This window comes from Cryptomeria japonica, chromosome 5, assembly GCF_030272615.1.
Source record: "Cryptomeria japonica chromosome 5, Sugi_1.0, whole genome shotgun sequence".
Taxonomy (NCBI): Eukaryota; Viridiplantae; Streptophyta; class Pinopsida; order Cupressales; family Cupressaceae; genus Cryptomeria; species Cryptomeria japonica.
This window is the reverse complement of record NC_081409.1, coordinates 632,612,742-632,629,319: the sequence shown is the minus strand read 5'-3', so window position 1 is coordinate 632,629,319 and position 16,578 is coordinate 632,612,742. Positions and strand designations below refer to the sequence as shown.

The 16,578-nt window shown below is 36.3% G+C and overlaps 1 protein-coding gene across 3 annotated transcripts in view; it reads left to right on the top strand.

Annotated features, from left to right (window-relative positions):
* LOC131028060 (prefoldin subunit 2) overlaps positions 1-12,534 on the top strand; it is a 28,418-nt gene extending 15,884 nt beyond the window's left edge. Inside the window, exon 2 of one of the 3 annotated variants that reach the window (XM_057958254.2) lies at positions 11,883-12,534. In XM_057958254.2, the coding sequence (XP_057814237.1) occupies positions 11,885-12,319 (435 nt within the window). In that variant the 5' untranslated portion in view covers positions 11,883-11,884 and the 3' untranslated portion in view covers positions 12,320-12,534. Of the gene's footprint in view, positions 1-11,827 lie in introns of all 3 variants that reach the window. The other 2 variants (XM_057958253.2, XM_057958252.2) reach the window with 2 other exon arrangements.
* The last annotated feature ends 4,044 nt before the right edge of the window (positions 12,535-16,578 follow it).

Genomic DNA, 16,578 nt, shown 5'->3' with positions numbered 1-16,578 from the left:
AATGGCATCCTCAGCAAGGTATGCGATTACAACACCCTTGGGACTCTTAATCTTTCTTGTGAGCAGATCGTAACATCGTGCACACTTCAGGATCAACTCATTGCACTGTATAGACTGTGGAAATCCAGCGGCATGGAAGATGCCACTCTTCATAATGTTCGCATATGTTGGGGAAGGAACTTGATCTCTGACTCCGAACATCCGACACTGCATCTGGTCTAAGTCTAGGAAATGCATGTTTGTATCAGTGATCTCCTTCCATCTGGATGAAATCTTAAGTTCTGGATAAAATCCAGTCTCCAGCGTCTTCAATAGTTCTTTCCTTTCCTTGTATCCTGACTTTGACATCGCACTTGTACGAAGCTCGAAGTTAGACTTAGGATAAAATAAATAATACTTGTAATAAAATTCCTGACTTTCTAAAGATTTTAGCTAATTAGAGCATGGAGTCAGGAAAATAATCCATATACTTGGTAAATTTTAGCAATTACGTTCAAAGTGTGACAACACTAAGGCATGGAAGCCTTCCATAAAATTTATTTATACCTCCTTATGCTTAGAAAATATGCAAGCAAAAAATGCAAAGGAGTATACCGGATAAGTGATGACTAAGGAGAGGTGTGAAAGGTTGTGTTTTCACACAACGAATGTCTGAAGACACCTTTCGCAGTCAACAATGGAGGTCAAAATTCTGAAGAGAACCTGAAAATCAGACTTTCAAAACATGTTGTAATCTTAAAAAATGTGCATTTAATCAATAAAAATCAGTTTTATTGATGAAAACAATCATTTTCTGGAATGTAAGTATGGCTGGTAAAAATTAGTTTTCTGAGGACAATTCTGAAAATTGGATACTTCAGACTTACCAGCACCTTGCAAAGTGGTTTAAATCCCTGAAAATGGTGAAAAATGGCCAAGGAAACAGCCCCAAGCAAATTCGCCAAAACTGGTTAGGTGGCTGGAAATGAAAATTTCTGAGGACAACCGCCTAACAATGGAGTTTCAGACTTGCAACAACGATAAAATGGTCTAAAAAATGCACAGAAAACTCCATAAAATGCCTCCAAATGCTAAATGTTTAAGTTGGAATTGGCTGGGCAATAAAAACTTAAGTCTGAAAATTAATGGCAGCCCTTAATGGAGGTCAAAATCTGAAACAAATCTCAGATTTGAAGCGAATCAGCAGGCTGGAAATGATGGCAGCCATCAAGCATGCATGAAAATCATCAAAATATGGCACCAAATCACTTCCCAAGCAAAATCAAAATTTTCCCAAGTTTAGCACTGAACTTAAAATCTGAAAATTGATGCCAATGGCAGCTTAGACCTGCAGTAATGAAGGATGGCAGCAATCTGGAAAAATCGCCCAAGTTGGCGTTGGATACCCCAAACACAAAAAATTGCCTTCCTTAGCAAAAAATCGAAATTTTCAGAATTCTGAAAAATGTTGTTAATGGCAGTAATCTGCAGCAATGAAGGTCTGAACAGCAAGCAAAAATGGTGGAGGAAAAATCGCCCAAGTCTCCAAACATGAAATTGCCAACTTTTACCAAAAAATGCTAAATTTGGAAAAATCGCCAAACTTAGCAAAATCGAAATTCCAAAACTGGTCTTTAATGGCAGCCAAGGGGAATAGATCAGCACGCTGGAAAAAATGGAGGAAAATAAATCCTCAATCCCACACTTCACAAAAACGCCTTGCTAAAAAAATCACCCAACTTGGAGAAAAATCGCTTTCATGGAGACACCTGGAGAAATAATAATAAAATATTGCTAAGTCTCCTCTCGTATACTTGCTTTCACCTCTCACTTTCACCACACAAGCAATGTGGGATAAAACACTTGTATAAATACTTGCTTGGTGAAACCCTAACTTGCTTTTAGAAGGTTCAAACATTAAATGATTATTTGCAAGTTATTAAATTTTGCTTTTAAATTTTAAATAATCATTAATAATTATTTAAAAGCAATTAAAATGGGGCTTATTTATTAAAATATTGCAAATTAAATCGAAAATAAGCCTCCAGGGGAAAATCGATTTGGGTTGGGATTGAAAACTCCCTTCAAAAATCACTTAAGTGTCAAAATTTGCCCCATAAGGGAAATTTGACCCATGCTTGGACAAAAATCCATGCTCAATTTCATCAAAATGCACACAAAAAACCTCCCAGGGGAAATTCGATGGGAGTCTGGACAAAAAATCCAGACAAAAATGCACTCAATTTGCAAAAATTCACCCCCAGGGGAAATTCGATGTCTGGACAAAAATCCACACTCAAAACTCACTTAACTTGGAAAAATACCTCTTTGGTGGAAATTTAACCTCAGTCTGGATGAAAATCCGAACTCAAAACTCTTCAAAATGTTCCCAGTGGAAAATCGATCCTTGTCTGGATGAAAATCTGGACAAAAATCCTTACAAAATGTCTCAAGGGAAAATCGATCTCTGTCTGGATAAAAACCCAGGCAAAAATCCTCACTTAGTTGTCACAAAAATCTTGGTGGAAAATCGACTCAGGCATGGAATTATCTTGAACGTTGTCCGCATTTTAGTCCGCACTCCAGTCCGCAATCCTGGTGGAAAATCGATGGCAGTCTGGATAAATCCTGACACTTAGCCAAATTTTAGCACTTCCAGGGGAAATTCGATGGCAGTCTGGATAAATAGTGGGGGAAATTAGTGGCCAGTATGGATTCCAGGGGAAACCCATGTGTAGTATGAATTTTGAGTGGGGGAATGGGTTGGGTAGTTTGGAATGTGAGGGGAAAAACACCTCTAGCATGGATTTTGACCCTTTAACCCTTGGAATAAGGATTTCCCTTAGGGTTTTATCATTTTAACCACTCAAGATCACTTAGAAACATTAAATTTAACTGGACTTAGACTAATTTTCCCAAAAATATGAGCGAAATGTTAGGAAAATATTGGAATAAAGTGCGAAATCAACTTAACTAATACCTTAGGAGCGACAAAACAACTCCAAAAGGTTTGTGAATACCTTGGCACTTTAAAATCACTGATGCGCGTGTTTAAAAACACGTTAACGTTCAAATGGTCAAACACTTAGCAAAACTTAGGATCATTAAAATATCATCTTTTGCAACTTGATCCTATAACTTTAAAAACCCTAGACGGCACTAGGCATGATCAAAACTCTGAGACTCGGGCGTAGGAAACGCAAAATTGCCCACTAAGCAGCCAAAACCCTAACCTAACAATGCAGGAAGCTAGAAAAGAGGGGGTCCCCGTTAGCAATGGGGCGATGTGTGAAAAGGTCACAATAGGTCCCCAAATTACAACAGGTGACATGCGACAAAAGACAAACATGCAAAGAAGAAGGTAACTACCTTCTAAAATAGCTAACTAATATAGTAGGCTTGCATGCAAGGATTTACAAGTTATATGAATGACAAATAAAACTCACAAAAAACATTAGTGTTAAACCAAACATGTAAGAAATGCTAAGGAAACACATGCACTTCTAGAAGCATGGCATTCATCTAGATTCCATATATGTGCATGCAAGAAAAAAACATATAGTATATAGCTATGTTACCCCGAGTTTCTGGGATAGGGGGACGGGGAAATGGGTTTTCGGGACAGATTTTTTTTTCCCAGAGTAGGGAATGGCAGGGGACGGCAGTGGGGACAGCTATATAAAAAATAGGGAAAATTTAAAATATATAGGGAAATTTTAAATATTCGTATAAAAACATGGATAAAGCATGTGTATATACATTATAAAACCTTAACATATTAGGTTTGTGTTAAATAATTTAAATTGAGAGTTTGCATGAGAGTGGAAGTCAAACAAATAATCAAATTTCAATCATTAATTGTATGGGACAGCTAGAGTACGGGTTTCCGAAAGTTTCCGGGACGTCCCTGTTTCTGGGGCGGGTCAAATTATGCCAAAAACGTGTCCCTGGGTACCGCTGGTATATACATGTGAAGGCTAATGAAGAAGCAATGCATGCATGCATGAGGAAGCTCTTGAATCATGCCCTTCTGATCCAAATTAGTTTCTTTTAAAAAACTCTAGGAAATACCTCTGCAGAGGGCACCAAAGTTGAGGATTCATGGAGGGGGAGGTACATCCACGTAAGTTTCAGGAAAACAATGTCATTGATTGTCGTTGGACGTCATGTTGCTCTCCAAGATATCTTCTAGAAGAGATTTATGACTGCTGTGACTAGGGTTTAAGGCAGGGCATGACATCTTATAATAATTACCGATTTTATCCCTGTTGGTCAATTGTGGGGGATCATACTTTTTTTATTTCCCTCTATTTTAGCATGGCTACTGATTTCAGGGTTTATTTTTGATATTCCCTATTGTGGTGGTGGTTGTTCTTTTTGTATGGAATGATTTTCTACAGTGTGGCAACATTCGAACTTCTGCTTGATTGCCTTCTTCCTTGTCATAGGCTGTTGATTTGGATTTTCACATTTCTGTTGTTGCGTCAAGTTGTGTGACTCTTCCTTGCCTTTTCCTTTATTGCATTGTGTTTTTGGTTGTTCTTTTGACAATGTGGCAGTATATCCTTGTCTATGAGATGTTTTTCTGGCCATTATACTTTACAACATTCATTGGCTTTGTGGCTCCATGCTTAGCCATTTCTTACATTTGAAAGCTTGGTTTTACTCCATGGCCTTGTTGCTGATTTCTTTCTTGGGAATGTTTATTGTTGTTGACCAAGCTGTTTGTCTCTTTTGGGTTAGAGTGGCAAGATTCTAATTTGCCTTCTCTTGATTGGTTCTTTCATTTGAATTGACGGTCCCAACCCCAGGCCACATGATTGTTTATTTTCTGGTTGGTAATAGGAGTTGGAGAGTTTCTTGACAGTTAGTATTTGTTATTTATTGTTTAATTTTTTGTGTTGTAAGGGTCCTCTGTCACAAGAAGAGGGAACTTTGTGTAGCAGAGTTTTAGGTGGAAGAATGTAACCCTGTAGCTTAAAAAGGGGATTGTAATGATAAGAATGACAAAATGAAGTCTTGTTGTTGTGAGAGAGGTTGGTTGTAGGAGTGGCTAAAACCACCCCTGCATGTTATAATTTTGCATGCAAGTTGTATTCTGTTACAGGGGTTTAATAAAATCATTAGAGTCTAGCATTTTGGCTTTTGTATGTAGTTGTGTGTGTGTGATCGAGTAGGCTGCAAAGATTGGCTACCCTTAAATGGGTTTCCGATCCTTGTCTGCATTAGACATTCACGAATGAGATGGCCACATTTTTGGCAGCCCTATCTAAATGAATACTTTCATAATCCAAGGCTTGAGACCTTTTGAAATCTCTATGTTTAAGGGTTTTACTTCTTGGAAGTGGGTAGGTTAGATCAAGTTCCACATAGATCCAAGCATAATCCAAGAAGCCTTCTATATGAAAAGGTGAAGAAATATCAATGGCCACTGCCAAAGATTTGGAAATCATCTCAAAAACATAAGGAGACTATAATATTGGGAGGGGCATACATATATATCCAAACAGGGACTGTAGCAGGGATTTCCCTAGAAGAATTGAATACCACATGCCAATGCTTCATAAATAGACCTGCATTTGTGAAGAAATTAGGCTCACCTTAAAAAACCCCGTCTTTGTTGGATCCATTTGCAAAAGTGGCTATAAAATAGCCCTTTTCACAAGATCAAAGCTCAAATTCTCCATTAGCCTTCCAATTTTTCCTAGTCCGAAGTAAAATGTCTTCTAGAGGAAGTTGGGAGCCCAAGCAACGGCAGATCAAACTCCTACCTAAGGTGGGGGCAATTTTCTTGAATTTGTCCACATCTAGACTAATAAGAGGAAAATCCCCAAAGGGCTGTCATGCAAGAATTTGATCCATTGCTTGTTGGAGCCATCTTATTTTTGCCTAGTGCTACTATCACAGAATCGATTTCCTTCTCTTGGATTGAAGATCCAGATTCAGCTATTGTGTCCCTAAATGAGCAAAAGGGGAGGTGGTCTCCTCCCTTGCACAGAGCTAATGAAGGTGAAACTAGAGATCAAAAATCCTAGCAAACTATGAAAGACATGCAAAGAAAACCAAATAGAAACAGAAAATCACCAAACCCTCTTCAACACCACGATCTTAACTTCTAAGCATATGGTGACTTCTAGTTAGGCTTTTGACTTGCAATTTTAAACTATAATCAATTAAAATTCATAAAACTCTAATGAATTTTTTTTGTGAAGCTATTCTCCTGATGGGAAGCTCTCCCCCTTTCATCTTTCCTCGGTCAACCTCATTTTATCCATAATGATATACTTGTATTCATTTGCCATGGTTTTCTTTAACGTATTCATTTTTTAAGCTATTTCCTTGTACAATATTATCTGATTTATGACAGTATTTTTTTTTCATCCACAACATATAACTTTCAGAGATTTGCTGTCTCTAATGAACCTTTGGGAAAATACCTGCATTTGAGAGTTGGGTCACTTTCAACAGTTAGTTCCATCAGTATGAACTCTATGCATATTAGTGCATTGGCTGGCCTGTGGTTAAGATGGGAGTTATTAAAACATTGATGTGACACAATACATGAGTTCAATATCTGTATTTACATGATAATTTGGTTTTCATTATGTTTCGCAACATGCTCTGAAATATTTATTGGATGACACACAGAACTGAATGTATTCAAAGAAGATAGTCCATTACCAATTATGATGAATGGAGTCTTAAAAGGTTGACTTTTTTAGCTATAAAGCCTAATTCTGACAATGGCTTTAACATTAATAATTTAGAAAGACAAAATTGAGTTTGAAGGTGATTGACTGGAACTACATAAATTTCAAAGTTGACTTTGAAAGCAAGGTCTAATGCAGTTTCAGAAGAAGTAAACTCAATGGTGCATACCGAAATTCTTTCCAATCTAGAAAAGAGGGAAGAAAATGCAAGATGAATATCTTTTGTAACTGCCCTCCAATCTCCAAGTCAGTGATGAGAAGTGCCAAGATTGGTTTAGGTGTCCTAGGTCCAACTGAAGATAATGGCAAGTCAAAGCACAATGGAAACTGAAGTGCCATAGGAGCCAAAGAAGAAGTGATACTTCAATGGAATTATCATCAAAGAATAAATTCAAGTCCTCAAAAGGGTCCTCCAAATCTTCAAGAAGGGACTCAAAATGAATTTGCAAGATTTGTCAAGTACTTATTCCAAGAAGCTATATGTGGAAGACATAGATTGTCCTGCTGCAAGGAATCACTAGAAGCCTTATTGAAGGTGACACTAAACTCTATGAAGGCAAGAGATGGAGGAGATGGAAAATTAGCACATCTCTAGAAACTTAGTTGAGGAAAGGACTCGCAGGTTCAAATGACCATGCTACATCTTCGCAAAAGTGTATGCTTGAGTGTGAATGTCAACTAAAGGGACATCAGGAGAAAAATGTGAGGTGTACAATGTAGACCAACCATCTGACTTGCTAACTATGGCAATATCTCCACTCCGCAAACTCTGAATGAAAACAAAATCTGATGCAAATTCAGCATTTTTCTTTGTCCCACTATGTTGGATCTAATAGATGGAAAGGAGACTAGTTGACAATGAAGGTACACAAAGGACATTATTGAAAGATCCCTCAGCCATGTCAATAAACCCTCTCCCACAAACATGCATACATGTGGTGTTAACCATCAAGATAATTGGTGTAGAACAAGTCTTAAATGAAGAAAATATACTTTATGAAGTTGCCATATGTTGTGAAGCTTTAGAATCAAGGAATCATCTCCCTGACTCAAAAATTGCAACTCCAAAAAGTGCACGCCTTTAATGATTTTTTGAAGGAGATGAACCGCCTGACATAGTTGAAGGCAATTTTGATTTTGTCTATAGAAGATGCTTCAGCGCATCAATTTGATTTGGATAACATAGATGCTCATCATGCCCTAGTTTGCAACATACACATTTGGGCATTTCCTATTTAGATGATGTAATGTCCCCACTCTGAAATAGACATTAATGGTAAATATTAATAATAAAATAAAAATTTAAAGGAATAAAAATAAAATTTAAATGAAAATATAAAAGAATATAATTAAATAAAATAAAAATTTAATTAAGTTAATGAGTGGACAAAAGGCATGAAATGATAAGTTGTGACTCCCAAATATGAGGTATAAAAGGGAGAAGAGAGTCTCATTTGAGCGGGGATAATTTGGGGAACCAGAAGTGCAGAACTGACCTAAATATGAAGTGCAGGTCTGATTGTGAAAGGTTGTGTCCCTTTGAAAGGGCAGAAATAACGAGTTGCACTCTTTCAAAGGGTGCTAATGATGAAAGCGCGTCTCTTGCCAAAGGGCATACATATGATTAAAAGGGAAAGGCAATGACCTTTCAAAGGGGTCGCTGCCACTAAAAGGTATGACCGTTGGTAGTCGTCTCTCCACCCACGATAGGAAGGATTGATATGTTCCAATAGACATGAGGAGGAAGAAAGGGGAATCGGGTAAGATAGGAAGGTTGCCAGTAAGGATTAATAGCGAATAGGGTCAGCAACAGGTATGTGAGGTTTCTGACTTAGCATTCTGATTTAGCATTGCAGCATAACAGGTCATTGATGTTGTTGAAACTAAATTACTACATATGATCCTAATTAAGATAGATTTCATTAATACGATATAAGGGTGGGAGGCAAATGTTATCCAAGTCTCAAGTCTGTATTAAGATAATTGCATACTGTAGGACTGGTAATTAAAGAATGAATGTAACACACACACACGCACACACACACACACACACACATATATCTGTTGCTGTAATCTAAGGATGGATAATACCACCAAAATCTGTTTATAATTTGGAATAATGGTAAATAAGGGACAAGCTAACAATTATAATGAAATAATGGCAAATAAAGGATGAATGATGATAACAAGATATTATTAATATAAAACGTTGATGATAACCTGATATAATGCACTAACATAATATAATGGAACTTGTGATTACAATTTTAAGTATAAACAATTATAGTAACCGTATATCTGTGATGGACTGAATTGGACATTAAATATAATTTCATTGGAGTATCATAGACAAGATTGTTCATTGTATATAAGGGACCCTCTCTTAGGTATGCCACTCCATAGTGGATGCTTAAAACCTGCCACATGGAGCCAAGAGGGGTGTAGCATCTGCTCTTGGGCTTAAGAAAGGAGGTGGTTGTGATGAGGGGGAACGGCGATAGAATGCCTCACTGGGTATGCCACTCCATTATGGATGCTAAACACCTGCCATATGGAGCCAAGAGGGATGTAGCATCTGCTCTTGGGCCTAGGGTGGAGGGTCTCTTGGACACCCTATGCAGCTAGCCTACCCTAGTGCACTGAGAATTGGATAATAAAGAATGGCAACTAACCTACAATCTGATTTTATCTAACAAATATAATACTATTGGTAATTAATACATTAAAGGATTGTATCACTCAATCTAATTCATTAGCATATGTTTCAGTTTTTAAGTATTACTTCATATATGTTTTCTAATTTTGTGTTGCAGGAAAACAGTATACAAAGGTACTCCCATAGACTTAATTACGTATTTTAGATTTGGGCAAATTTAGGCTAATTTGAATTATAACTAATTAGGGGACATTACAGAATGATTCTCCCTTTGAGGGAGAATTCATGATCTAATTGTGCATTGTCTTTTTTCTTTTTCTTCTTTTGTTTCTTTTCAGGAGTCCCCAATTCTTTTTGTACTTTAGGCTCACTAGCTGCTAGTGCTTGGCTTAGAAGACTTGATGAGGCTCAGTTGAATTAATTTTGCTTCCTATTGGATTAGAAGATTAGAAAATTTATGAAACGTAAGCTCCCTATATGCAACTCCCATAGAAAGCCGATGGGTATGAAAGTTGGAAGCAAATACTAAATAATCAAGAACAAGTTTGGATGACATATTTAGAATTGTTTGTAGATCCTCTTTCACAGTTTGGTAGTCTTTTGTTGTGTTCTTAGCTGTCCTATCTTTGAAATGTAGTCTTTAATCTGATTAAATCTTTTAGGATCAAGATTCAGCGAATTGTTATAAATCTGATAACCACTAATTTTGTGAGTTTTACAGTGCAATTTTTCAATAGCATCCCAAGCCTCTTTAGGTGTTTTGCTTGTTTCAAGATGAAATTGTAAATCAAAAGATACTAAAAGCAAATGTGACCAAGGGCTTTCTCATGGTTTATCTGCCACACTGCCTTTGCATTGGCATCAGTAGGTTCAACTATAGTTTCATGTACATATTTAGTACAACTGTTTTGCAATTGTCTCCATGAGGAATAGTTGTAAGCAAGGTAACCGGATACCGCACCCTACCTCCCCTGGTACGCGTACTGTCGTACCAGAAACGGGTACGGATATAATATGGCAGAAATACGGTGCAGATACATGTGGAATTGCGTTTGAAAATTAACACTAATTTTAGCCGTGCTGAATTTGTAGGGATTTGGCTGCCCAAAAAAATGAGCCATATCTGAAGTAAAATTCTAGAAATATCAGAAGGAAACTAATTTTTCTTTATTAAAAGGTTTATTAGGTTAAAACCCCTACAAAATTCATACAAATGCGTCCAGTTCTTGAGCAAAGCGGTATATTTCTTGATGATTTTCTTCTTAGAAGGGTTCAATTGTCCTATCCTACCCAAGTAATAAAAATACACTAAACTTTATATAGTAAGTTGCAATTAAATAATCATACCACTAAAGAACATTTCAATGATAGTAGGAAATCCATGTAGCTTCTAAGGCTCATTATTAAGCCCATGCTCATGATTTGGTTTCAATATGTTCTATAATATGCTTTGAAATAAATGGGATGACGAGGAGAAATGAATAGAGCTGAAGGAAATCCATCATCAATTGTCATGATTGGAGTCTTGTAAAGTTGACTGGTTAGTAATATTCTGACACTGGCTACTAATATCTCACTACTTTAGAGAGACAAAATGTGTCTGAATGAGACTGCAGAAATTTCCAATTTTAACTTCTAAATGAAGCTCTGACACAGTTTGTGGATATTCATTCATTGCAATTGACCTGAAGTGAAAAAGGAGAACATGTCATTGCTAGCAGGAAAACTTCAATAATATCAAGTTGAGGTCCAATATTTAAAGATCACCAGATAAGAGAGCTTAATTAAGTGAAGTTCAAAATGATCTTTAAAAATTAAAGAGTAGATTGGTTTTAGGTTTATAAATTAAAATTAAGCTGTCAATGAGAGTCATGGAGAAAAACGTGGAGTGAGTTTGTACTATATAATATGTAAAACTGGTTAGATTCTACTATAACCAAAGAAGATTTTTTTTGTGCAATTGTAGAAGTTTAGAAAACATTCCATTTTAAGTGGCAAATTTTAGACTCTGCTATGATTTATCAACTTTCAAGATGGTCTCAGAAGTTTCAGGATAGTGAATACACTCTCTAGCTGAAGTAGTAATTGTTGTGAAGGCTTGGTTTTAGGTTTATAAATTAAAATTAAGCTGTCAATGAGAGAGTCATGGAGAAAAATGTGGAGTGAGTTTGTACTATGTAATATGTAAAACTGGTTAGATTCTACTATAACCAAAGAAGATTTTTTTTTTGCAATTGTAGAAGTTTGGAAAACATTCCATTTTAAGTGGCAAATTTTAGACTCTGCTATGATTTATCAACTTTCAAGATGGTCTCAGAAGTCTCAGGATAGTGAATACACTCTCTAGCTGCAGTAGTAATTGTTGTGAAGGCTGAAATATACATTTTTACAATGCTTGCTTTAATCTTAGAAACGTTCGAAGTTTCTTGTTCCCTTCTGCTACCTCTCCTGCATTCTTTTTATAATTTTGAATTGGTTTTAGTTTCTGTCTTTCTGATATCTGCAGGGATTATACTTGACCTGGTCTTTTGTAGCAGAAATGGCAGATCGAGCTACAGATCGTAGTGAGGAACCTATTAATGAGCAAGCAGTTGCTAATCAATGGAGTGCATTACGATCAGAACTCAACCAACTCCATTCTAAGATTACAGAGTTGGAGATGGAATTGAGTGAGCACTCACTGGTTATTGGGGCGATTCAACCTTTGGATCCATCCAGACACTGTTACCGAATGATAGGTGGGGTACTGGTAAAGCGGACAATTGCTGAGGTTTTGCCTGCTGTACAGCGGAACAAAGAAGGCCTGCAGGAGGTAATTTCTAGACTCATGGAGGCATTGCAGAGGAAGAAAAAAGAGATCATGGACTATGAGGCTAAATATAAGATCAAGATCAGGAAAGGAGATGATGACATCCCAAAAGATGGAGAGCGCAAAGAAGGTTCATCTCAAGGGGTTCTTGTTGGTCCAGCTTGAACTTGCATAAGGAGGGGAGAGCTGAGAGATGGTTGAGCTCACCTTGTTCCTGTTGATTTGCTATGAAACTCATTAATGGATTAATTTAGTATAGTGTTTCCAGTAATTTCAATACCTGAGGTTCTCTGTTTCTTGTTGCAGAAACGTTTTGTTAAATGTTGTTGAATGCCTTGTAAAACGTATATTATTTTTAATGCAAGGCAGTTTCATCTTCATTTTAAAGCCATCAACAAAACCAAATTTGAACAGCGAATAGATTAGCTTACAATATTATTTTTGTTTACCTTGCAGCGCATTAATCACCTAGATGTGTTTTAACTTTTGAAATATGCTTTGAAACAATTAGGACCTTTTATGTGGGAGTAGATCACTCAATCCTCTGGTTATTGAAGGTTCTTCAACAAGGTAGCGATTTAGACAATTTGAAAGCAAAATTTCCATATTCTGGTATATAGCAAGGAAATGGACGGTACATGGATAGTTCTGTGTGGCAAATGTTTTAAAATTATAGTGGGATTAGCAAGGGTGTGCATTAACAATTAAATTTTATTTCAGAAGTATTGCAGTTATGTAGGAGTTATCTTCCATCTTAAATGACAAGGTTGAGTTTAGATAAATGATTTAATAGTGTAAGGAAGTAAAACCACCCTATTTAAAAATCTAGATTAATTAATTGCATATAAGCAATAAGTAAATGAACCTAGATATTTGGGTTTATTTGGAAACACTACATGAACATGTTCATAAATTAGTGTTTAAATCATCAAAAAACGATGTCTGTTTAGTTCTAGGGCTTGGTGAATACCATAGTGTTTTAGATGACTTTATGTTAGATGTCTGTGTGTCCAGCAATCAGATTTTCATGAGGTGAGTCCTGACAAACTCAAGACTCACTGATTCCTTTTTAGGTCAATCTTGCAGCTGCAGAGCTGATCGTGGGATTTGCTGCTTGGAACCTTTTGTGCAGATTTGACCTCCTTTTGTGGATTTGAACATACTATATGAAATCCTAGAAGTATGTTTGCCTGTAATATCTGAACATGGTGCTGATAAGAACAGTTGGAACTACTTGTGCTGGGAGAGGAAGGCAATATGCTTCCTGTCATTCATCTTAGTCAAGCTCTTCGATCAATTTATTAATTTTGAACAAGTTGAAAGACACACGAAGATAATGCATATGCATAGTTTATCTGCTCTGTGCACTCATGTAGGTTATGTGAGGTTATGATGTCACAAGTTGATTTTTGTATCTCTATATTGAATTAGGGTTTGTTGTTTTGTGTAGCATCCCAACATGCAAATTTGAATAGTTCACACTTAACAAGTAATGGAGCTCAACTTGGACACATGCTTGAATTTGATTGGGGAATTTTGGGGCTTAAAACCACAATGTTTTAGCATTGCGTTTGTGGATATCACTTAGGATGAGGCATGGGGGATCTAAAAATTAGCTTTGGATCCTTGGCATGCATAGAGTTTGATTCAATCAAGGCCCCAGGACAATGTAGACATTTATGCAAAAACAAAACAAATACACATTAGATCATTGCCCTAAGCACAACTGATCAAGGCGAGTTCAAAATAATGAGAAAAAGTGCTAGAGATGCATTTTTCACCCATTAAAAATAAGACATTTATTTTGATATAGAAAGTAGATCATATATATATATATAAACATGAAGACTATATATGGTAATAACCATGAATTTGATATCAACAAAAAATCTCCATCACCATGGGAGCAAACCCAGAACCAACTAGTTAATATGACTAGCCAGATTTCAAACACATCGGTCAAATGTTGCATGGGGGAATACCACTCTATTATCCTACTGAAAAATCCATGACCTAGCGTACCTTCTAGCCCCTACCTACCAAAAGCCATGGTCAAGACAAACATCCTTAGTACATTTCCCATTTGTGCATTCCACTCATACCCATTTCATCATCTAGTGCCTCAACTTGCACCTAGTTGTTGTGGTCCCTATCTCTGATTGCTTTGACATCATTCTATTTAGAGATGGGAAGTTGATTCACCAAAGGACTTCCTTTCTTCTCAAAGGTTTGTGAATAGTTTCTACAAAGAATTTTTTGGAATATGAATTCACTCAACGCTTCAAGACATCCCCGGTGTGTGTAACCATAAGCCCTCTTAATATGTGTCCATATTATTTTAGTGTGTCTAAAGAAAGCTTAGGTTCATTCTCACACATATTTCCTATTGTGTATGTGATGCTTTGCAAAATACACAATTGTTAGACGAGAACTTGTGGTCGTATAACACACAAAAACACAAGAAACAAAGATAAAAGTTAGTGTTATTCAACCAAAAACAAGCCTAAGTAGGCATATCAAAAGAGACACTAAAAACATGTTAAAACATTTAACTATGGAAGTAAATATAACAAGACATCTCCAAATGTCTTCTAACATGCTCTTAGCTCCTTCTCCCTTGTTCCTCTCTTCTCCAAGTTCCAAATTAGTGTAGCTCTCAACAACTTTTTGCACTACGGATGTCTTATGGAGGTTCAAGATTGAAATATTTTAACTATGTTATGCAAGTGTAAAACAAACTAATTAAACATGCTATGAAATGAACTAAAATTTATTTTAGTCCAAAATGACAATATATGTGATTTATGTTAAATACTCTCTCTAAAATTCACTATAGATTAAATGCATACAAGTTTTCAGAATCTGGATTATGAAAAAATGGGCTCTATTTATAGGAAAAATGGAGCAATGGATGGTTGAGATTGAGTAATCTCAACAAGGGTTAGGATTGAATGATATTCAATCCATGTGAGGGCTTTCAACCCAATCCCAGGATGACAAGTGTCAACATGAGGGGTTGAGAGGAGAGGGAAGAAACATTAAATGCTTGACATGACTTGAGGGTTAACTTGGGAGTTAAGGTCAATGGTTGGGTTGAGTGAATAAATTTATTATTTAAAGGATAATGCTTTATCCAATGGATAAATTCTTGTGCAAAGGTAAAAGGGATAACCATGGTCAAAGCAATAAATGCTTGAGGAGACACATGAGTCATATGAGGGTTGAGATAGGGGTTAACCATAAATGGTCATGTAAGAACCATAAGTGGTTTGGAAGACTTTAGAGGTCAATTTGTTGAACACACACAACATTAAATGCTTTTCAAAGACTTTGAAGTCTTTGAGAAGTGACTCCAAGTTGCTTAGGAATGTGACAATAATTAGGGGATGGATCATGTTAATTAGGAAGGACTTAGAAGAATCTAGAAGGGGGTTAGGATTGCAAGTGAGTTTGGTGGGTGGGGGAAAATAAGTTTTTTATTAAAATAAAATTCATTTATTTTAATTTGTGGTTCCAAGTTGCATTTGTAGGAAAATGCAAGTGGGGGGGAATAAATGATTTAAATAAATGTTTTATTTAATTTATTTAAAAGAGGAAAGGGGATTAAATTGAATAAATAGGATTTATTCATTTAATTGATTTGAATTTGGTTTAATGAATTAATTAAAATAAATTAAATAATTTATTTAATTAATAGAAGAATGTTTGAAGATGAATTAATTAAATATTAATTTAATTAACTGATGGCTAGTGGATTTTTAATCAAATAAATAGCAAATATTCATTTAATTAAACTAGACAAATTTATGTGACTACATTTGCCCTTTTTTGAGACGGTGCGGTTTATCGCGTCGTTTCAAAGAAAGAAAAATAGGTGTGAAGAAATATGCCCCATAAATGTTAATTTAATGGGTGGTATGCCCCCTCGAGAGATGGGCTGATTTTTTTTGAAAAATCAAGCAACCTCTTGAAAAATAATGAAAATTGGCAGGGTGGTAGAAGAGAAAAATTTAGTAATACTGGTGAAAAATAGAAAAAATCGGAGATAATATGAAGAAATAAGAGGCTCGGGAAGTTAACGGGGACTACGATGGTGAGCAGGGTAAAATTAGGTTTACGACGAAGGGTATATATGGGGAGGAAGGGATGAAAACAGGGTCATTTGCATTCGCATCCATAGTGAAATTTGAGCTCTGGTTTTGATTTTTTGAAAGAGCAAGGAGCGATCAGGATGCCGGTTCCCATATCAGAGCACCGATTAGAGTGAGTTTGACGATTCCAGCGGCCAGACGACTACGGACCATCGGTATGTGAATTTGAATTTTTGAATTTCATGCATTTTTGATAGGTTTTTAGCTAGGTCAAAGTTGAGTTAAGACAATAGCACTAAAACTGTGTTGTAGCGCTGTTGTCAACTAAATTAG